A 23,173-nucleotide genomic window follows, 5' to 3' on the forward strand; every position below is an offset into this window, starting at 1 on the left:
AAGTGGTGAATAATTTATTAAGAAAATTGTAGAGGAAGCTTGGATGGTTTTCTGAATGTAGGTCTGACAACAAATATGACAACTTTTAGAAATGAAGTAACATTATTATATATAATGTTCAAGAAAAAAGAGGAGAAAATGCTACCTTTAATATGGTCATGACAGCATTCACAGTAGATGATTCTCGCACACCTTGACACAGAATAAATGTCAACAGAACCAGCAACAATGGTGCCAATAGATTGATTGACAAATATCCTCCAAAGAGCTCCATACCACCAGGTCCAAGCCATTCTGGGAGATGCTCCCTTAAAGAAGGGATAAGTTGCAAAACTGTTGCCAAATAACTTGCTAGGCTACGTGCTATGCTAGCAGCACCAATGTGATAATCAAGCATCAATTGAACAAAAACAAGAAATGCAGTCAGCTCATTGAAGGCAGCATATGAATAAAGATATGCTCCACCAACAACTGCAGGGAAACGAGATGATAGCTCTGCATAGCACAAAGCATTGAGCACACAAGCTGCTCCTGCTAGTATGAAACTAACTGTGACACCTGTGCAAAGAAACAAATTGTTTAACAAACTTATCATCGCAAATATGTTCAAGTTTAAAACTAAGAGCAACATACCACAAATTCTAAAGCGTGATATGCAAAATTCAAGGCTCAGCACACAAAAATGTAGGGAATCTTCAATCTTCATTGCTAGTGATATATTTGGAAATTGATCATCTGAATGTACGACTGATATGTGGAAGAGAATTGGCTACTGCAATTTAACCTCTAAAAATGAAGTAGCAGAAATCAAAATTTCAAACAGTGCAGCAACATGCAGCATAAAAAATTGAGCTATCTATGTCACTTATTGCGGAGACACAAAGTATCATTTTTTTGTCCTCAACAATCACATTCTAGATCAATAATTGAGCCTCAACAATAAATTCTTGTTTCTGGAAGGCAATAACAGCAGCAATAGGAGCAGTAGAAAAGAAAAAGGTGGTGCTGGTTAAAAAACTTGGGAATGTGTCTGCATGCAAGGGAAGATAGCTGAGTTTTGGAGTTGAAGATAAAGGGACCAAAAGGATATCTCCACAGATTGGCCCCAACTGGGTTAGTGTGTTGATTTTTTGGCATGTAACTCTCAGAGAAAGATTTGTATGAATGAGAAAAAAAAAATAACTCAAAAATGACAGGGACCATACATGTGGATGCTCCCAAGAGGATATCATGGTTGTTTTTGCCAATAAGCTGTAAAGCAGATAAGGAAAGGATCTTCCAATGGGAGCTTGTTTTACTTTTTATCAGAATTAAGATTATTTATGAAGCATTAGCACATCAGATTCTCACCTACTAAAGAAATACCATCAAAAGACCTTATTCAGATTTGACTGCATATGCTACCACAAGAGCTTTGGAGAGGCTGAGTTTCTGATGGTGGTAGAGTTAATGTGAAGCTTTATATGCACATCGAAGAAAGCTTTGTCAGATACATCTTGGATCATGCAACGAATTGTGGTGAGTTGGAACTTGACCAAGCTCATCCAAATAGTCTAATCCTATGCTGGTGGTTTGGAAAGGTAAAACCAATTGGCTTTTAGTGTACTCCTTTCAAACATATAGTTTTCTATTGAGAATCGAGATAATTGTTTAGCTTGACAACACCCAACAACAGTGAAGCTGAAAATCCTGAGTTCACCAGAAAAATTCAGAAGAAGGCAAATGAAGACAGGTTCCAGACATCTAAGAAGAAATGTAGGATAAAAGCTAAAAGAATGAAAGTGGAGAATCAAGTAAGAACAGACAAACTTTAATGAATGATAGAATAAGGCCACAAAAGCAAGATCAACAAGACATCCAAACTGAAAATATAAAGTGCAGAGATAGTAGAATGAACATTGAAAAGCTACATTATCAAGGAAGCTATAGAGAACATCTTGGAAAATCAAAGCTTAAAAGAGAACAAACTTGAACTACCAGAATAGAATCAAGGTCAACGCATAGAGGAACAAGGTTTGGAGACCATCACTGGATGTCAGATATATTAGATATTGTTTTACATTATTAAGATTTTATTAGCATGTTGTTAGTTTGCAATAATTAGATTACCCTTGGAGTACTACATGGATTTCATGGTGTCCTAATTGCCTGATTATAAATACAGGCTATTGCAAAGTAATATTAAAGGCCTGTGATTTAACCTTTTATGGTATCAGTGCAGACCTTAACGCTTCATGCCTCGTACACCTGTGACTGTCTTCAGGCCAAATCTATAGACGGGACAAGGCTTTTCATTTAACTGCATTTGGCAGGCAAGCCCAAGATGATCAAGCATATTGTGTTGTTCACGCAAATAACCCTAGATCTATGCTTCTGTCTTTTTTGCACTTAAATCAAGCCCTCCACAGTGAAGAGCAGAATGATATAAGATTGCTTGCACAAATAACATCTCAATTTGAGGAAATAAAGCTCTGGTTGCAGCAAGGCATCAGTGATCAGGCTCAACACAAGCTAAAAATAAGCCACTCTGCATGAGGAAATATATGGCTGGCTCTGAAGGTGCTCAATCTGTTGGAGTGCATAAAATACCTGTTTGTAAGTCCAACTGTAGCCACAAATTCATCCAACAAATACACATGTAATTCATGGGTGCTACAACAGCCTCATCACATGGCCATTGTACAGGTCCAACATGCTGTGGAAGATATATTTGCCCTGGACTAGGAGTCACCTAAAGATCAGTCTTGGTTTGAACCCACACATGCTCTTCACATAGAGCTTCTGAGACCTTGGTTCAATCTACAGCTAGCTGAGCATGCAGAAGTTTTTGAGACACTGAAGGGTACAGGAATTTGTTCTCCTAGATGTGTAAACTGGATTTGGGGAGAATATTTATCCCGGACAAGCCAAGGGATTCAGCAAGTGTTTCCTTTGTGTGCTCAGATTTTCAAGGATCTGCATGAGCTCAACAGCAATGAGGAGTGTCTAAGATTACATGAGGAGGAGGAGGTAAAATGATATTATGCATGGTGGCGGCAGTGACTGGGCTGTACCGGATCCTCTACGTGATGGGAGTGGCGGAGCAGCAAGATAAGGTGCAACATGCAGCTTAGAAGTGGATCAATTCACACAACTTGCAGACAACTATGAGCAATCTAAGGTTAGGGATTTGAAATTTTTATGATATAAAGGAAAAGGTGCTTTAGCCATGCAGAAGCCGAGCTTCAGTGATGATGTGGTTGATGCACAGCAGCAGATGATAATTGCTATGCAGATTAAATCACGGTTTGGTGCAATGCCCCCCAAGCACCATAGAAAGCTAATGGTAATTTACAGACAAAGCAGTCTGTCACATGGAAGAATCATGTGACCATGATGAGATCATTCCAAAGTTTATGATGTGACCTGTGTTTATTTTCTGCAAGGGAGAGAATGTGTTAATCTATCAGTTTTTGTTGGATCTGTAAAACACAGATTCTCCCAGGGCTCAAGAGATTGGCATCTGCATTGCCCTAATGGTGGAGAGCACGTTGTGGCCGATACATCTTGTAAGTAGAGACAGTCATGTGCCTTGCTTGACATAATGATGCCCAGATGTAAGAAGAAAGTCAGCAACCTTTCAAAACTTTAGAGTGCACATGAAGCATACCATGTTTTGAACATGAAATGGAAAAATGATGGAAGATCATGGATATGTGCAAGTTTAGAATAAGCTTCATACATCTCACTCTTGTTAATATTGGGTCTCACAAATTTTTAATATTTCTCATCAGATTTTATTAGAAGGAAATGTTCAAAGAAATTATGGTATGGCAGCAAAAGGAAGAAGCCTTAGTCCAAGCACTCGGCAGGCTGGGGACAGCAAGTAGATTCATTGCGTGTGTGCAAAGTAAATGGTGAATCAATCCCAACTAGAGAAAAGTCAGTACAGGCTACACTGGGATTTTAATGGAAAATGAAGATATTGCTGATGGGAAAGTTGCTCCACTCACACAAAGCAAACAGGATATGGAAGGCACTAAGAATGATCTGGTTACTTCTCAGAAACAAAAGATATCACCTATGGAAAGATCCTGTGTGGCCACAATTGCAAGACCTTTGTATCAGGAACTAAAAGAATGGAACATTCAGAGGGGATGGGGAGAAAAGGGAGGCAAGAAGGGTTAAAGTTGTAATGAAAGTGTTGTTATTTAAGTTGGGAGAGGAAGTGATGGAAGAAATGAAGCATTATATGGAGATGACTCTGGTTTGCAGATTTAGCTCTCTGGCCAAGTCTTACGAAGTTAAATGAATGGGTAAAAACTTCTAGGCATTGTTTTCTATAAGCTCTTGTAGATTTATCTAAGAGAAGGGTCCTTGGTCATGGGATATGGCAACCCTTTATCTAAAACCCTGGCATCAAGGATTTAATCCATTTATGGAAAATTTTAGGGTTTCGCCTATGTAGATTAGAATGCAAGTGTGCCATTCCAGTTTTGGCAGCCTTCAACCTTGAATAGTATTGCCAATTCATTGAGTAAATTTATTTCAATCTCCCCTTAAACCTGAAGGCACGATCTTGCCTCTCCTACTCATATTTTGGTAAAGTTATATTTATCCAACAACCTTCCTGTAGATTTGAGGGGCCCCACAGTGGGCGGTATGGTTCTCCTGACATTCCCACAACTACCTGGCTAAGAATAGTAGGGGCCCTCCCACCCCTTTAGAATAGTAGGGCCATAGAATTGGGCGGGGCAGGGCTGGGTGGGAAGATATAGTTGCACACCCCGCTAACATAAAATTGTAGGGGCATTTGGGTGGGAACTATAGTTCCTGCATGTCGATATAGTTTGGTTTTAAGATTGGAAAGAAATTATAGAAACAACATCTTGATAACGAGACTATAGCATTTTCTTGTGGAATTGTTTTAATTAAGGACATCTCACTAAAGTCTTCCCAAAAGCAAAAAGGTCTTCTGGTAAGGCCTCTTAATGTGAGAATGCATTGCTTCAACATTAGTTGGCTGGTTTCTCTTTTGATTCTGCTCCAAATAGCCTAAAGGACTAGCAAAAGAACATGGAGGTAAATTCCTAGTGTTTTGAGGGAAATGTAGTGGATCCTTGGATGAATAGACCAAAGGAGAATCATGTAGAGTTACAGAAGTCTGGGATGGACAGAGTAGAGATTCCAACAGTACAGCAAGATTTCTACAACAAAAAGGAAGTTTCTTAAAGGATTCAATGGATGATGAGCATTTTAAGACTGGCTTTTTAGAGCCGAATCATGAGGAGATACTGAATCTACTCACTATCTCATCAGATGACAATATTGAATGTTCAGAGTTTAAAGGATAACTGAGATAATTCTGTTCTCTTCAAAAGGAAGATCTTCCATCGGATGAGAGAAGAGAAAATGAGAAAGAGATGGAACCAGATGAAGCTTTTTCGAATAAAGGAGGATGGACAACTGTGGTTAATCAGAAGGCAAGATCAAAAACCAAATCCTCTTTGACTATGGTGCTTAGGCCTCATGTCAAACAAAGATAATTGTATACTGTTAGAACTGTTGTGTGCTACGATAAATAGTAGTTGTTCTGTTAGTATTATCATGTAAGGCTTTTTATCTTTCTAGGGTGGGGTACCAATAGAAACCTGTTGTGACGTATTCACACATCGCCCCATTGCAAATGGGGACCCCTACTTTTTGTCTTCTAGGGTTTGTTTTCTAGGTCTTTTAGGGTTTTGTCTATTAGCCTTTGCATGTTGAGTGTTGCCAGAGGGATCACTAAGATAGCAAGCTTTGTTTTAGCTAAAGGTGAGTCAGCAGGTGCTCCAGGTTAGGGTTTCTTTGAAAGTCTCCCTTAGGCCTAGTTTTGCTCTTGTTGCTAATAGTATCTTGTTTGAGTTTCAGGAGGTCAATGAAGCTTAGTGAGTAAATATCATCTTTGAAGATCTAAGTTAGGTCAAATTGGTGAGTGATGAAGTCTGGAATGTCATCCTGATCTTCAAATGTCCTGAAATTTGGCTGTCTGGAATGTCATCTTGATCCTGAAATTTGACTAAGTCTGGAAAATTGAAGAATCCTCCAAAAACTAGATTTTGCATTATAACTCCTAGAGGTCCGAAACCACTCTCAAACATCCTGACAGTATATATGGAATATAACTTAAAGTATAAGGTGTCTCTTATACTTAAATGTTATATTCCATATATGAATCCTGACGGAGAGACCAAAATGTCAAATTTCGCTCAGGACCCTTCCAAAGGGTCCAAAGTGAATTTCAATTTCGCTCCTGACCCTTCCAAAGGGTCCAGAGCAAATTCCTCTATAAGACATTCTACTTTGATCCAAACTTAGAACTAACTCATTCCCAAGCATTATTGAGGGCAAAACACTTATTTGGAGTGAAGAAATATGAAAATAAATTCAGGATTTGAGCATAAGGAGGAATTTCGCTCCTGACCCTTCCAAAGGGTCCAGAGCGAAATTCATATGAGACCCTTTTTTCTTCACAAAACCTTGAAGTGAATGCTAACTTGGACTGGAGGATGATCAGGAGAGGCCTAATAAGTTATATCCAAGCCAAAGAAGGGAGGAAAAAGGTGAAAATGGGCCTAAAATGAGAATTTTGCTCCTGACCCTTCCAAAGGGTCCAGAGCAAAATTCACTTTTCCTCTATTTTGCTCTTTGATATGGCCAAGTTTTGGATTTTTGGGGCATGGTTGAGGAGGCTTTGATGCATATTTGCCTTTGAGAAGAGGTTTGAGGCGATGAAGCGGTAGAAATCAACCCAAAAGGAGAATTTCGCTCCTGACCCTTCCAAAGGGTCCAGAGCGAAATTCCCTATAGGTCCTGTCCTTGGCCTAGGTCCAGAGCGAAATCCTCAGTTTGACCCCCTATCTTGCCTAAAATGATGAAAATGACCTTGTTTTGAGCTAAAAGGATGGCAGATGGATTTGATTATTGTGAGGAGAAGTGAGTTTGATCAAGCTTGAAGGCAAAGAGAAGCAATGGAGTGTGAAGTCAACCTTAGTCAAGAAGTTCGCTCCTGACCCTTCCAAAGGGTCCAAAGCGAAATTCCAAGAACACACCCATTTCTTCCTTGTTTGGACCAAGATCTTAGTTCCTTGGGAGTATTTGGAAGTAAATCAACATGTTTTGCCTTAGGAAGTGAATAAGGGCGAAGGGAATGAAGAATCAAGCCTCAATCTTGAATTTCGCTCCTGACCCTTCCAAAGGGTCCAGAGCAAAATTCCTAAAATCTACCTTTTCCTCTCAATTTTATGTCTAGCCAAGTGTGGATCAAGATTGAAGATGTCCTTAGGCATGGCTTTGAGTTGCTTATGATCACCAAACATGAAGGAATTGAGATAAAACTAGAATTTCGCTCCTGACCCTTCCAAAGGGTCCAGAGCGAAATTCTTGAAGGACACCTATTTTCCCTTGGAGATGGTCAAATCCTTGGTTTTTATGGCATAGATAGGTGTGGAGTGACGTGTCCTTGCCTTTTGAGGTGGTTTGGAGTTGAAAGAATGAAGAAATGTGCTCAAAACTAGAATTTCGCTCCTGACCCTTCCAAAGGGTCCAGAGCGAAATTCCCAAAATCCCTCTTTTCCTTCCATTTTTGTGTCAAGCTAAGTGTGGATCAAGGTAGATTGAGCTTGGAAGGACCCCTAGGCATGCCTTTGAATTGATTGTGGCCACCATTGATCAAGATTTTGAGCTTAAACTAGGATTTCGCTCCTAACCCTTCCAAAGGGTCCAGAGCGAAATCTTAAATAGGTCCTGTCCCTGGCCATGATTTTTAGCGAAATTCTCCTTTCTAGCCATTTTGAGGGTCAAACAAGTGTTGCATGCATGGGAGAGGGATCCAAAGATGAGAGTCCAAATATAGAGAGTGAAAAGGATAGACCTTGGTGAAGGAAAACAAGCAAGTCAAGAATTTCGCTCCTGACCCTTCCAAAGGGTCCAGAGCGAAATTCTCAATTTCACCTAATTTGCTCATGATGAAGGTCAAGTGGTGGATTCCTAGGCTTTGGTGGAGAGAAGGCTAGCATATGCTTGTCTTGGAGGCATTTTGGAGTGAAGAAATGATAGAATTTGAGCCTAATTCAGGAATTTCGCTCCTAACCCTTCCAAAGAGTCTAGAGCGAAATCCTTAAAAACTCCATTTTGCTCCAATTTTGCATCAAGCTTGGTATTGGTTGAGATTGAGGGCATCCTTAGACATGCATCTGAGCAAGTATGGTCACAAAGTGAGAAGAATTTGAGCCAAGAATGCAAATTTCGCTCCTGTCCCTTCCAAAGGGTCCAAAGCGAAATTCCTAAGTGGTCTAATATTTTGCCTACGTCCTTGAGCAAAACCTATTCCTTGGCAATTTTGGAGGTTAATGACTTGATCTTGGTGAGGTAATGATGAGAATGAGGTCTGATTGAGCAACTTTGTCAAAATTCGCTCCTGACCCTTCCAAAGGGTCCTTAGCCAAATTCTTATAGGGCCTGTCCCTGGGAAGGATTCTAAGGCAAATTCTATCTCGATGCCTTCTTGTTAATAATTTAAGGTAAGAAATGCTATGAACAGGATAAATATATCATGTGTACTTGATCATCTTTTGGTTTGTGTTGCAGGTGAAAGAAAATCAGGCCAAGACAAGGACGACCTATTCTAAGCCCATCATCATCAAGGACACTCCAAATGCATGGAGGAAGACTTCAAGTGTTCAAGAAAAGCATTGGGAGATTTCAAGTGTTCAAGGAGTTGCCAGCTATCTCTAAAACCTTTACTTCACCACACTAAGGAACCACATGATGACAAAGAAAGGAGTTGCCAGCACTTCAAGGCAAGGTATGCTACCAGAGAAAGTACACTTGATAGTGAGGAAGCCTCATCAAGCATATGGGAGTCAAGGAGGTACGTCGTTCATCAAAGTACATCAAGGATGAAGGAAGATCAACCAAGGCACAGACGTTAGACAAGGTGGCATCCCAGTCACTGCTCCTCCACTCGGATTGGTCCACCTCAGCATGTCCAGATTCAATGTACCTAATTTATCGGAGGTGGCACAAACTTCGGTGTACCTACCCCGCTTCCTATTGGTCCTCACTCCTGGAATGTAATTTTCTAATTGGCTAAGAAAGTTTGTTGTCACAAACCCTAATTAAGGTTTCTATCTTGTAATCCTAACCATTAATTCTAAGTCAATCAGAGCCATCAATTTGTAAAGGGCTCTCTATATAAAGCCTTGGCTCTTCATTTGTAAAGTTTAATAGTCGGTGAATAGTCAGAGATTAGTTAATAGTTAGGAATCAGCAAAAAGAGATAGAGATAGCATTTTAGAGTAGAGTAGAAAGAGAAGGCAAAGATTGTTGCCAAGAGATTGTTGCAAAAGACATGTAAACTTCATTGAAAGAATGGTGAATTCTATGTGTCAATTCTACAATTTGCATGGTCTCTATACTTCTCAAATTTAATTTCATGTTATTAGATGAATGGAAGAAATTTGTATGATCAATGGTGAAATTTGTATATCCATACTACTAGCGGTTTGTTGATTGCAAACTTGCCTTGCGTAGTCAACTGGAATCATTCAACTTAAGCTTAACTTCAATTATCGCTTCTTCATTGATATGCATCAACCTGACGGTGTCTATGCTTGTAGCGGTGATCTGAACATCATAAAGCTATCCTTAGAAGATCACACTAACCTTGTGGAGATGATCATAGCATGTCAAAGCATGACTTAGTTAAAGTTTCATCAAAGGTCATCCATTGCTCCTACATTCTTAGTGTTAGAATTAGATCCTTCTCCAACCCTTATCCTTTTTTCCCTTTTTAAAAAATCAAGGATCGGTAAAGACCCACGTTCCAGTGATATTCAAAGTAAATCAGATGCTCAGGTCATCAAATGTAAGTCCCCTTGTGATTCCAGCAAAATCACATCATACCGCAAGAGCTTATCCACACATAGAGACCCTACAATCAGAACCTTGGAGTTGCCTCGATTGATCCTTCGGCGAAATCTTCAGCATTCGGGGAAACTTTGATCAAGAGAGGATAAGATACTTTGGTATTTTATTTTGTGTTCGCATGTGCATACAAAACACATCAACAAAAACCTAGCTAACTTATCTAAGAAATGAAATGTCCAAAGGATAATTTCAATATAGATTAAAAAAATAATATATTTGGTATAATTGTAGTATGTGGAAAAGGTGTCTGGAATGAATAAAGAATTATGATCTGGTTTTAACAGGTGGAACAGAAAAACTGAGTGAGATGGATAGATGTCCAGAAGACTAATATTGGGGCAGAAAAAGCATGCACAAGATGCTTACCTTCCCTGACAACAGCATCACTATTTCAACCGATGGTGCAACAATATTCAAGATTTTTGCAGAGAATCAAATTGGCAAACTAATGGTAGAATTATCATGGAATCGAGATTATAAAATTGGCAATGGGACATTAAGTGTGGTTGTTATAGCAGATGAATTTTTGGAGCAGGCAGATTGGAGAATTCATCCAATAATAATTGTTGCAGTTTATGCAATGGCTTCAAAGATTTTCAAGGCATTTGAAAATATCACTCCCAAGGAAGCACGGTCAGGAAAGAGCCCATCTGAAGTGACTTTCAAGTTCTTGGTTGTGTTACTTTTGCACTAATTTTTAAGGAAAAGAAAAGTATGATAGATGCAAATAGAAAAGCATATATGTTTCTGCACTATATTGAGCAATCAAAGGTACACAAATTACTTAATGTCTCTATAAGCATGATTGTGATTGGGGAAAATTGTGGTTGTAGATAAAGAGATATTTTTGTTTTGGAAGCCTACAAATTATATTGTATGGGTAGTTGATGTTGATGATTCTGAAGTGAGTTTTGGGGTTAAAACAGAACAAGGCTCAGAGCTGGGAATATCAGAGGAGTTCCAGGGGGGTTGATGAAGAAAGAAAGAAAGATTAAATTATAGTCCACGATGTTGGGCAGTCTGTATGTGGGTCTACAGATGGCTTACAGCAATATGGGACTACCCCGTACTTATTGCAGAAGGCACCTAACTGTGCTACAAATGAGGCATACATACCTTACCCCCTATGGGATTTGAACTTGTGACCTCTCTTTCAAGAGCACAAGTTCTCCACCACTAGGCCAACTCAGGCCAAGTAATTCTCAATCTTCACAGCTAAATTAGGAGTGTCAACAATGAAGACCTAAGTATACTATGAACCATGAAATTTCAAGAAGATGAATTTCCAGTCAATGGAAGGATGATCTATATGATCAAGAAAATAAATGATGCAAACAGTGAGGAGGTGAAATTTGCTCTTATTTTTGTTCTTTGGCAAGTATTTAACTTGAGAAAGGAAAGAAAGAAAGGAGGCAAGAATCTCACAATTGGAAGGCTTTGCAATTCCATAATGTCCCCACTTTCAGGTCCTCTTGCAAAGAAGCTGGTACTATCTTTCAGGATCTGTGTCAGCCAGTTCAAAGGGGCTTTTTGATGTCGCCAATGAGCTCAGAAGATGTATTGGAGTTGAACGACACTTTATAAAGTGATTTTGGCCAACTCATCTGAGACTTACTATTTTTAGTAAGTGTCAATTTTGACACTATTTGGTTGATTGGGAGTCTAGGCTGACTTACCATTTTTAGCAGTTACTATGCTATTTCTTACAGCTGGTCATAATTAGGTCTCCCCTCAGCTTCAGCATGCAGTATCTTCAATATCGGGATTTGTATAGCTAGTGATTATTTAAATTGAAGATATACTGGCAACTAATGACGTTTAGAGTCATTATTTTAAATAACATTAAATGCTAAAGTTAAATTAAATATTTAAATAACGTTAAAGAAATATAATATAAAGTTTTAATATTGGTGCCATGGAAGTTATAAGGTAGTGGTTTAAAATATTAATGAAGTGATTATCTTTTGGCCACCAAGGGAGTCATAAGGTGAATTTATTATTAATTTAAAATGTGCATAACCTAATTAGGGCATTTAGATGAAAGCATTATAAAAAGGCACTTAGGAGCTCATTTGACATATACTTGGCTTATTTATTTTCTCTCTGAGAAGCTTGAGAGCTTTGGCTTTCATTTACAGGAAATTTGAGGATGAAAACCCTTGGAAATCAGTAGATTGGATGAAAACCCAACTCCACATTGCGAGGTGAATCCACCCAAAGTTCATCATTGAGCATATTTGCAAGTTTTACATCATTTTGGAGCTTCAACCAGCTAGGATTTGAAAGAAGGAAAATCATATCAGCTAGGGTTTGAAGTTTAGTTACAGGTGGAAGACATATTGCTTCAAATTTGGAAGTTTAATTGCCATATTTTCATAATACCTTGAATGGCTAGGGTTTGGACATTAAACGAAGGAGATGTGTGTCCAAATTTCATTTAATTTGGAGACAATTTGAAAAAACATCATTGCAGGTCGACTAGGGTTTGTTCACCATCAATTTGGCATCATTTTGTGAAGGAAAAGAAAGATTAAGGTGGCTGATCAGATTTATGACTTGCTGGGTTTGTGTGAAAAGAATATATTTAATTCCATTGGAGGCATTTTGATGTTTATCTTGCATTGGCATTGCCCTAATTGGAGCAACCACTTAGGAGGAGCAATTTGGCATTTAGAAGATGATTTCTTCATTGTCTAGGATTTTCGTTAGCCATCATTAGTAGCAGCCCTTGGAGCAATTCTGAGCTCCACATTTAAAGCAGCATTCTTGGTGGTTTGTGTTCACTTTGCATTAGGGTTTCATGCCCTAAACTTGGTGCCACTCCTAGGAGAATGATTTCAACATTTGTTGTTCATTTTGCCATGATTTAGTATGTATAAATCCAAGAGTATTAATATGATTTGGGACTGCAGCATTTCTGGGCATGATTGTCATGTTTTTGCCCATGTTTGGATGTACTTTCAGACTTCTATATTCTGACTTATAACAGCAGAGTTATCATCAGAATTTCAGACTTGTGGTGGGCATTTATTGTTCATATATTGTGTATCTCATGTTGTATTTCATCTCTGATATTGGGCGAACCATTTGGTATAATAATTTGATGTGTTTGATATTATTTATTGACTGTTCTAAGTGTCTGATCGGTCTGAAAGTTTTCTTTAAAAAAAAAAAATCAGAAATTAGGGCAGGAATCAGAAATTTAAAAATTAGAATTTTAGATGATATCCTATTGGGGATATTATAGTGGTATAAGTGGTATGGTGGTTGACAAAGTAATTGGTTGCAATTTGGGGTGGAATACTTCAAATTCTGGCCAATGGTACAGTTGTCTACATGATACAAAGATGGGATTGATGAGCATATTTTCCTGGCAAACAATGTCACATACCTGCAAGCATGTGACTTGCTGCTTGGCAAATGGTGAATTGAAAGCAGGATAGTATCTCATGTATAGTACCAGATCAGGTTATGAAGCCAAAAAGAATATTCTGTGGTTAAGGTGCATTGGATTCAGTGTCCAAGTGACAACGTGTAATAGTCAAGAAAAAGAGCATCAGATGAAGTGTTGAAGTGACAAGGTATTCTGATGTGTAAGCACTCTACAGTAAAGAGGAGGCTTATAATGTCCAATGATGGGCATGGACCTAAGGTGTGTCGGAGATAAGACACAAGTAATAAGCAATTGAAAATGTGACACCTATAAGTCATTAGTAATGGGACTTTCATCACTAGAAATTTTTGGAAATTGATCATGCTGAAATGGGAGAATGGAAAAACCATTGGGGATAGATTGTCTCATCCAGAGCAGAGCAATCATTAAAGATGTGCCTATGGGTACTTGACATTTTTGGAGTAGGTGATAGAGCATGCATAGTTATGGTGTGCTGTAAATGTCCAGAGATACTTCAAAAAATTCCAGGTTGGAGTAGATGGTAAGGGCATACATAGTTTTTAGTGTGTTGTAAAATGTCATGAGATACTTCCAGATTGGAAAGTGTCAGGCATCAAACATTCAGGAGATTGACATAATTTATGCTTAAAAGAATATATCATGGCAATAAATATTTGTTGTTTAGTCTTCAATTTACAATCAACTAAATTTATTGAGATTGGCTACCTCGTACGATAATAAAGTTTATTGTTGAGATTAGCAACCTCAACAAGCAAATGAAGAACCCAATATTCAAGACAAATCAACATGTATTGGCACTTGAAATTATGACTAAGTGAAACTAGTATTCAACTTCACTTCCTATTTTTCTTGGCAGTTACAACAGCTAGTTACCCATACACTCCAATGAGATACAATGGCAACCATAGGGACACTTGGTAATATTTGTTGAATTGGCAACAGGGTTTCATTGAATGGATTCGTGATTGGACTCGTCTCTTCTGATTCTATACAAGGATCAAATAGTTAGCCTAATGACTAATCTTTTCAATTGAGAGGGGCTTTTGGATATATTAGATATTGTTTAATATTACAAGGATTTTGTTAGTATATTAGGAGCATGTTGTTAGTTTGTAACTATTAGTTTACTCTTGGAGTTGATTTGTACACGTGATATTACATGGATCTCATGGTGTACTAGTTGCCTACTTATAAATATAGACTATTGCAATGTAATATTCAAGGGCCAATGATTTTTAATCTTTTACTGAATGAGGTGTCTGATCCAAATCAAAAAGCATTGGAAAAAACAAGCGCAATAATGAAATTTATTGTTGAAAAGAAATCATTGGACACTAGGCAAGGAAAAAGAAACAGGAATAACATACAAGCTGAAAGCAGGAGACAATGGCAAAATTAGTAGACGGATCCTAACCTCTATTGGAAGATGTGCTTGAAAGACCAAAAACCACAAATCTAATTAATGAAAGATCACATCCTGAAATATTTTGGTGATGCATGCCCCCATCTAAAAAGACATTGCTAAAAGGGTTAATATATAAGAAGGAACCACATAGCAATTTTTTAAGAGACTAGTCTAACCATGGACATTCCTTGAAAGATAAAGTAGGAACATCTGGAGTTATGCTAAAATTTTAGGAGTGGAAATTGAAGAACAACAGTCCAAGCTTAGTAATTTGCCAAATCCTATAACTTCCAAACATTGAATAACATATCAACTTCAAATTGAAAACTCTACGTTGGTCCTTTTCCTAAAAAACCTTTTATGATCCTTGATTTGCAAGTGAAAGGTAGGAATGCATTCAAAGCTTATTTTCTAATGCCCATGTCAAAGAATAGAGAAATGGGTACTAGGAGGTGATCCAAATACGATGATGGATGCTTCGAGAACACAAGGGGATGCAATCTTGAGGAGATTGTGGACTTCCAGGAGTTATTATTAGAATTGAAATTGTGGAATATTATTCCTTCCTATCTTTTCTTCATTTAGAACCATAGTAAAACTATATTTGAAAGGCATAGAAAAAGTGTAAATGAAATTCAATTACTTGGGTTTGATATAAGAAAAAAAGGGTAAAAACTCGAGCTAAAAAACAAAGTACTTAGTTGTAATCAAAGTTACAAGACTCGGACTCGCCTCGAACTCGGCAAGCTGATTTTTGACTCGGACTCAGCCCCTAGACTTGGCAAATTGAAAAACCCAAGAAATTCAAATATTTTTAACAATTTTAAACTTCCTTCATGTATTTTTTAATAAATAAACATTAAAGACACAATAATCTCATCAAATAGAAGCACATACACAAGTTTACATTGATCACATAAGTATAAATGCAAATTTTAGGCTTGCGCTAAAGGAAATAAGCTAAACTAAATAACACATTAGAAATATAGATAGTGTCAAATGTCTACAAAATTCATGGAATATGAAATCCATGTCATCAAAAGTTCAAAAGATATATCAAGTTCAACATAAAAGCTAGAGCCTAAAAGTCTAAGGCTTAGAGGAGCCAATATCAGTGATCATTGATCACTCGACCCCACAACCGTCCTATGTGTGCGCCTAAGATAGGTCCTGGAACATTCTGCAGCCATGATATTTGCTTGAGTCTCAGGATCAGGGTCAACCTTAGTGACATCAACATCCTTATCCACTGTTATTATATGGAGCCTAATCAGACTCGGAGGTTAAATTTTCCCCACTTTTATCAGCGCAATATCCCCCCAAATTATTCAACAGAGGTTTGGGGCAACACCCCCAAGACGGGATCAAGGGGCAATACCCCAAGCACGCTCCCTGTCGCAATACAGGGCGGGGTCGAGGGGCAACGCCCCCGCCGGGGTTTTCAAAAACTCAAACGACTTTTATTTCATTCCTCTATTTAATCTTTATTTGCATTTAATTGATATTTTCTACATGCAATTCCTAACATCCACATCATCCTTGGACATATTCACCTTTTATTCCACTTAAAACAAAGACTTTTTTTTTTAAATGGCTTTTTTATTGTCGCCTGGGCGGCAGAGTCCAAGCCTCGGGACTCGGCAAGTCTACCAAGACCCAGCCAGACTCGGCCAAGCCCGAGTCCAAAGGCGCCTAGCCTCGGCAAGGGCGACCCGCCTCGAGACTCGGCGAGTCTTGCCAAGACTCGCAGAGTCTTGTAACTATGGTTGAAATATTATTAAAAAAAAAAAAAAGATTATATTAGCTTTATTTGTAAGAATGCCTATGATAGTTTGACATTGTTAGCATTACAAAGACGTAGTTTTGCTTGTGCTAAAGATGGCACATGGTTATACATTGTTTGAAGGTGGTTGTAGAGTTGTTCTTAAAATGTAGGAAGTATTGTTAACTCGCTAGCTTAGATAATAGGACATTTTGCATTGCATTGGCTATGGCTTATGTGATCAATATAAAACGCTATCAAAGCCAATTTATCTACATGAAAAGTTGTTGCAATTGTATCTCCTAGATTAATCTATGTTTGTGCCAATTGTTGTTTCAAAGAACAGATCTCGTTGTTGTAAGCTTGTGTGCTAAGTTGTCAATTTTGGTACAACAAGGGGTATAGGTTGATTGATAACTCAAAGTTATATCACATATGTCAAGTCATTACAAAATTTGAAAATAGCAAATACAATCAAAAACCTATATCTTTCTCTTCAATAAAAGCATCTTGATCTAAGTCGTCGCTTGGTTCAACTTCATTTGAACCACAAGCAACAACAACGCCACTCTCATTAGCTATATCATGTGTAGCATTAGCGGCCATATCATCTAATGATTCTTTGGAAGTTCTCAAATAAATAAATCCAAGTTGGCCACTCAATAGCTATATCCCAATTCTCTATCGCCCCTTGTTTGTAGTCAACCTCCTTATGTGATGGGAGGCACAAGTTGGAATCAACATTGACCAAATCTTGTGTTTTTTTGCTGCCAACCAATTGTGCTTAATTAAGTGTATAAAGAATCATGTAATCAAATTAAGATTTCGTGATAACATATAAATTCATATGAGACACATTCCTTTTTAAACTAGAGTGCATCAATAGCATTAATAATTATTCCAAGGCATATTCCTATAGTAGCCATATTAGGAATTCGTTGGAAATAATTACAAATCGCAATCTCAAGGATGGATGTCCTTATATTGCAAGAGCATAGATGAATTCCATGTCCATCCATCTTGAGGTGGCATACTTGAGAAGACCCTCAAGCCCAAGAGCACTCAATCACCTCCGGCCCATGAACATGGTAGGATCTAAAGTCCACTCCATCCCTCAGCCCACCTTGGAGGTTGGTCGTCCTCCTTGATCAAACCCAGAAGCACTTATTCGCCTCCCAGCCCAAAAGCATGGCAGGATTTCTAGTCCATCCATCTCAAGGCAGCGTGCTTGATAAGATCCTCAAGCCCAAGGGTATGATCGGATTTTTGATCCTCAACACCTCCTGACCCACAAGCATGGCAAGATTTTTGGTTCATCCATCTCAGGGTGGCGTGCTTGATATCTTGTGAACTTAGAAGGGTGGCCATCCTTCCTATTTGCAAGCCATTTCTAATAAATTCAAAACTGATTTCTTATAGGAATTTGCTATATGCATTCATTAATAAATAATCATAAGGGAAATGCAAATAAATTACTTATAATTAATATTTACTTGATTTTTGCAAAGTACATCTATATATCAATTAATTTATAATCTAATATTATATTCAAACTTATCTCAAAATAAGATGATTGCTGAAGACAATATTAATTATGCCTTACATATTAATTTCCCTTTCTATTTTTCTCATTAACACTTGATGCCCTCCTCAAATGAGGCTTCCTCTCCTTTTATACCCTCCAGGGTGGGAAGGGTCACAACTCACAACCCTTAGTCTTGAAAAGATACCTCTTATGCAACCACTGCCTTTTCACTTTGCACCCGCTGCCCCTTCCTGATCACTGTTGTTAAAAATAAGAAATGCTCATTGCTTAGCATGATAATTAATAACTCTCAAAGGAAAGTGCCGACCCTTGATTATTATTCCTTTGCTTTCCTTATTCGGCAATCTGCTATATTTATTATTTTAGATTTATTTTATCATTATCTTTTTATGGTGGGGGAGCATGACAGATGCTGCACCATTAGGGATTTGTGCATTACAATAGGGTTATCTATCATCTCCAATGGATGGAAGGATGTCAAAAACTGGCCCTTGATAAATGTAATTACAAGGGTATCCACCATTTTATTTTATTTTATTTTCAAAAGGGTTGCTAAGACCCAATTTATCTCCAATTAAATTGTCTTGAATGACTTTTAAAGGTACAAAAGGGACCTTTTAGGACCATCATCAACCAAATTTCCAATTGTGAGAAATGCTAAACACATGAACTTGGAGACACTTGGTGGGATCATGTGGAATATCAAATTAGTTTCACTAAGCCCATCATGGGGCATTCATTTTACTAACGTGGACAAGCCATGCTTGGGAGAGGTATATGTGGCATTGACTCGATGATTGTGAAGATGACGAGCATCATATATGAGAATGAGAAAGATCCTTAAGAAACTTTCGTCAAACAAGTGCAGATAATTCTTGTAAACAATGGAATAAAATGAATATCCTGCTACATCTATTTGTCTTCGCATTGACTCCAAAATATTATAACACTTTGGTCATTTGTTGTTGAGATGAGTTGCACCTTACAAAGATGAAGAAGTTATTAATGGGTACAAGCTCGTGTTTACTAGACTCTTCTCTGATCCTAATGTGAAAAATGTAGTCATATGAGAGTGAGCTTGTTGATTTTGTCGACTCTAATGGTCAAAATATTTCTGATGCATGCTCACAAAACATTCCAACACTCATAGCCTCTTGCAATCAACATTTAAATGCAAGTTTTTTATTTTTATCTCAAACTCGTTAAATTTTACCTTTTTTTTTAATTTTTGAGATGTTCTTTTTCAAGTAGTTGTAACTTTAAAACTCTCAAGTCTCTAAATTTGTCTCAATAGATTGTCAATTAGTCTTCATCTATGCAAAATTGGAGCCCATACTCCATCCACTCAATAAAATACAACCAATTGGCATCAAAAAATTTAGAGGTGAGCATTTCAATTTGCGTCTTCTTCCACACAAACAAATTGACTTAAGGGTCAATGAAGTTGTGCAACGTAGAGTCAAAGCAAGCTGACTTGGACGATTCCACTGCCCAATAATCTTCACTTTTTGAGGAGCTAGACAGCTTGCATACTTTTAATGTGACTGCCAATGACCCTCCCAATAGCACACGTTGTGGTTCTTATAATCAACCTGCATCGTCTAATGTAAATGATGATGATGACGCTCTTTATGAAGAGACATATGACAATGATTGCTGAATTTATCATTCTAATATTAAAAATTGAATATCTATCATAACATTAGAGTTTGACAAATTGACATCGAAGTAATATTTTTATGGTTGTTTTGTTTGTCATATGCATGTTATGTGGTAATATTAACATAATTCCAGGTTTTAGAGTAAAATATGTATATATTTATGTTTGTTTTTTTAAGATGTACCCAAAACATTTGCCAAACCAGCATATCAATAACGGTAGCTTGGTTAGCCTATATATACAGGCTTCTCTGTTATAAATCAACATTAAGAAATACAGTCATATCAATTGTTGACCACATTCAATCACGTCCATTAAATAAAGTCTTTGAGAGAAACCTCATAAAAATAAGTAATAAACCATGGAGTAAGAGCAAGGCCATCTTCCAAGACAAAATTTTACTCCCATTATTGGTGCCCTAACAACTCACACACTAACTTCTGAGAAACAACACGTTACCAAGCTAGGAGACCTGAACCGAGATGGATCATCATATTGCATTGTGCTTTAATTGGCGCCATGACACAAGCATGGCATGACATCTTTTTGTAACTCAAACTGGCAGCAGAAGCCTCTGTGTCAGCAACAACAGCCATTATTTACCAACAACATTTGCATCATTGTATAAAGGCAACATTCTTGACACTATCATTTCACATTGTGCCAGCACCACCACATTGTGTAATTGCAACTTCAAGGACTATACAAAGTCACATAACAGCAGTGCCCAAGTGCTTGGGCTTCCACGACAGTTTCATAGCATATTGCATAAATATATCCTTCCTATTGCAAATCGGTTGATACTTTGTTGTTTCTAAAATGGCTAGCTTTTTGCCAATCACTAAACCTTGCTCTTTGTGCAAGTTGCATGTGTATTTTCTCTGTTAAGAACAATACAAATAAATCATCTTATTAGAGTTTTTTTTTGTTTGAAAAGAAAATTGCTCACTTTTTTACGCTACCTTCAGCTAGAATGCCACAGCTGAGGATATCTATTCCCTTAAATTCACCCAAAACTTGCACCTGCCATTAACCGTTGAGATCCCAATATCATGCATTAACATGTCTTATTTCGGCGACTCAAACCTAGATCTTTGGTATAAAGTGGAAATGTAAACATAGATCTCTGCCCTTTGCTTTAAAAACTTCTCATCCTAATCAACTAAAGCTTATTTGAGTTGCATATTTGATTATTCGCTGTGTATGTATGCATCGGAAACAGCAAGCACATGTTTGTTTATCTATAACTTCCCAGACCTTGCATAATTCTATGCTTCTGTTATTTCAGTAATGAAATTTCCATCCCAAGTTGCACAGTAGGAGCACATCGGCGAGTGGATAGATTGCTAGGAAACCAAAGGCTAATTCAAATGCCCCAGCCTTCCTCGCCCCAGACACCATTATGTCATCCACTGTTTCCATCTCCATTGCTCCCCAGAAAGAGCTAGGTGCAGCGAGTTTCCTCAACGAATCAACTAGGCTATAGCCTAGAAATCTGAGCAGTGAATCACACGAGAATGCATAGCCTAGAAAACTAAGTAAAGAATCACACCACAACTGCCAACCTACAGCTCCACTTCTTTTCCAAACGTCAGAATCAATAAGAAAACATAGGCGAAGATAGATAAATGGAAGTACACCCCACCATGCCCAAACCATAGGTTTCAAGTGCCAGCTGGTCAACAGAAAATAGTAATTATGTCCTGAACAACAAAACCCTTTCTATTATTGGAATAAACTTGCAAAAACTACAAAGAATTCATAATCTCATGAACAGCAGGAATATACTTAAAAGAAAACTCTTTCAGCTGACAAATATTTGGCCAATTACTCATGGGTATTGGGTAGACATTAAAATTGTCAGGTGTGCATATGCAATTCTGAGTTTTCTTACACAGCTGTTGAATTAAAAGTCTAATTTCTTAAATCAAATAATCAAAAGTAGTGAGAGATCGATGTAAAAGAAGTACTGTAGCACCTGGGCCTGCCTCCTTAGCGACGGTGCCTGTGATAACGAATATGCCTGCGCCTACTGAAGCCCCTATACCCAGCAATATCAAATCAAACACACCCAATCTGCGCACTAATCCTTCTTGGCTTAAATCGTTATTTACTCTGTCTAACGTATATATTTTGGCACGACCAGCTGCTCTCCCAAATTGCTTGAGCCATGATGACCCTTTCATCCTCTGGTCCATTTAAACCAGAGTAAACTGGAACAGAAAGATTCTATATCTGTACCGAACAATCGGATATTCAATGCATCTGTACCGCTACGGACGAAGTGCATCTTTAAGGTGATGATCCCATGGGGAGGGAATTTGCCCAGTTGGAAAAAAAAATTAATTGAAAAATGCAGGAAAAATATAGTATACAAAGAGAAGCCCGGTTGGAGAATTTTTGTTTTAATTGAAAATACAGAAAAAATATAGTATACAAAGAGAAGACAGTCAGAAGACTCTGACTGTCAAAAGGAGATCATAGTCATTACATAAATTTTGCTGACGACCATTTTTGGGCGCGTGGATTTCACGGCAAATGCGTAATGTTAAAAATCTTTCAATCAATCAATTTTTAAAAACATTTAAGCTAAAATAAAAAAAATTCTTTTCAAAAATATGTAAAATTTTTAACAAATATTATTTAAAAATTGATTTATTTGTCATGTGATTGGTCTATATTATTTTGGACATAAAATTCAACTTTTGTCAACAAAAAATACAAAATATTTACCTAGCAAATATCAAATCATCTTTTTACTTCAATTTATTTTCTATTTTTTATATTATATATTTCAATGATATTAAATAATGATGTATTATCTCTAGACACATCAAGTAAAATCTAACAATTTAAATAAAATAATTTGAAGGTAAAATAAAATAGCTATTAAGTAAATTAAAATTTTATCAAGAAAATAAAAAATATTTTTCTAAATAAATAAGAAAAGAATGTGAATTAAAATCTAGTATTTTTTTACTTATTTCACTTCAATGCAATGTCTCAATATAATATAAAATATATTGGATTTATTTTATAGATAATTTACAAAACTAAGGCTATTTTTTAAACTTTAAGATTTTTCAATGGATTAGTTATATATTAAACTATAAACTATTCTCAAATACTTAACTATCATTACTTCAAATACTTAATTATTAGTTCAAATACTTAATGATTACTTTATCATTTTGTATAATTTTTCATATAGATTTATAAATTATAAATATCATTCCATCTATTTCTTACTAATTTTTATATATTTTAAATTTAAATATTTTATTTATATTTTATATACATACATATTATTTATTTGTATTATTTAAGTATTAATCTATTCAATAGGAAGAACATTTCAAATGAAATAACAATTTAAATAATAAAATATATTATTCTCTAGTTATTCTAATTTTTTATTCAATTAAAAAAAAGTTTGC

General features: G+C 37.0%; 1 protein-coding gene across 1 annotated transcript in view; it reads right to left on the reverse strand.

Moving 5' to 3' along the window:
* Window positions 1-22,193, reverse strand: part of LOC131069830 (cationic amino acid transporter 9, chloroplastic) — an 86,811-nt gene extending 64,618 nt beyond the window's left edge. Inside the window, exons 1-2 of the mRNA XM_058005402.2 lie at window positions 21,715-22,193; window positions 146-558 (exon numbers count right to left, since the gene is read on the reverse strand). Of these exons, the coding sequence (XP_057861385.2) occupies window positions 146-558; window positions 21,715-21,934 (633 nt within the window). The 5' untranslated portion in view covers window positions 21,935-22,193. The remainder of the gene's footprint in view (window positions 1-145; window positions 559-21,714) is intronic.
* Window positions 22,194-23,173: the final 980 nt, after the last annotated feature.

Source organism: Cryptomeria japonica, chromosome 6 (assembly GCF_030272615.1).
Source record: "Cryptomeria japonica chromosome 6, Sugi_1.0, whole genome shotgun sequence".
In the NCBI taxonomy this organism is placed as follows: domain Eukaryota; kingdom Viridiplantae; phylum Streptophyta; class Pinopsida; order Cupressales; family Cupressaceae; genus Cryptomeria; species Cryptomeria japonica.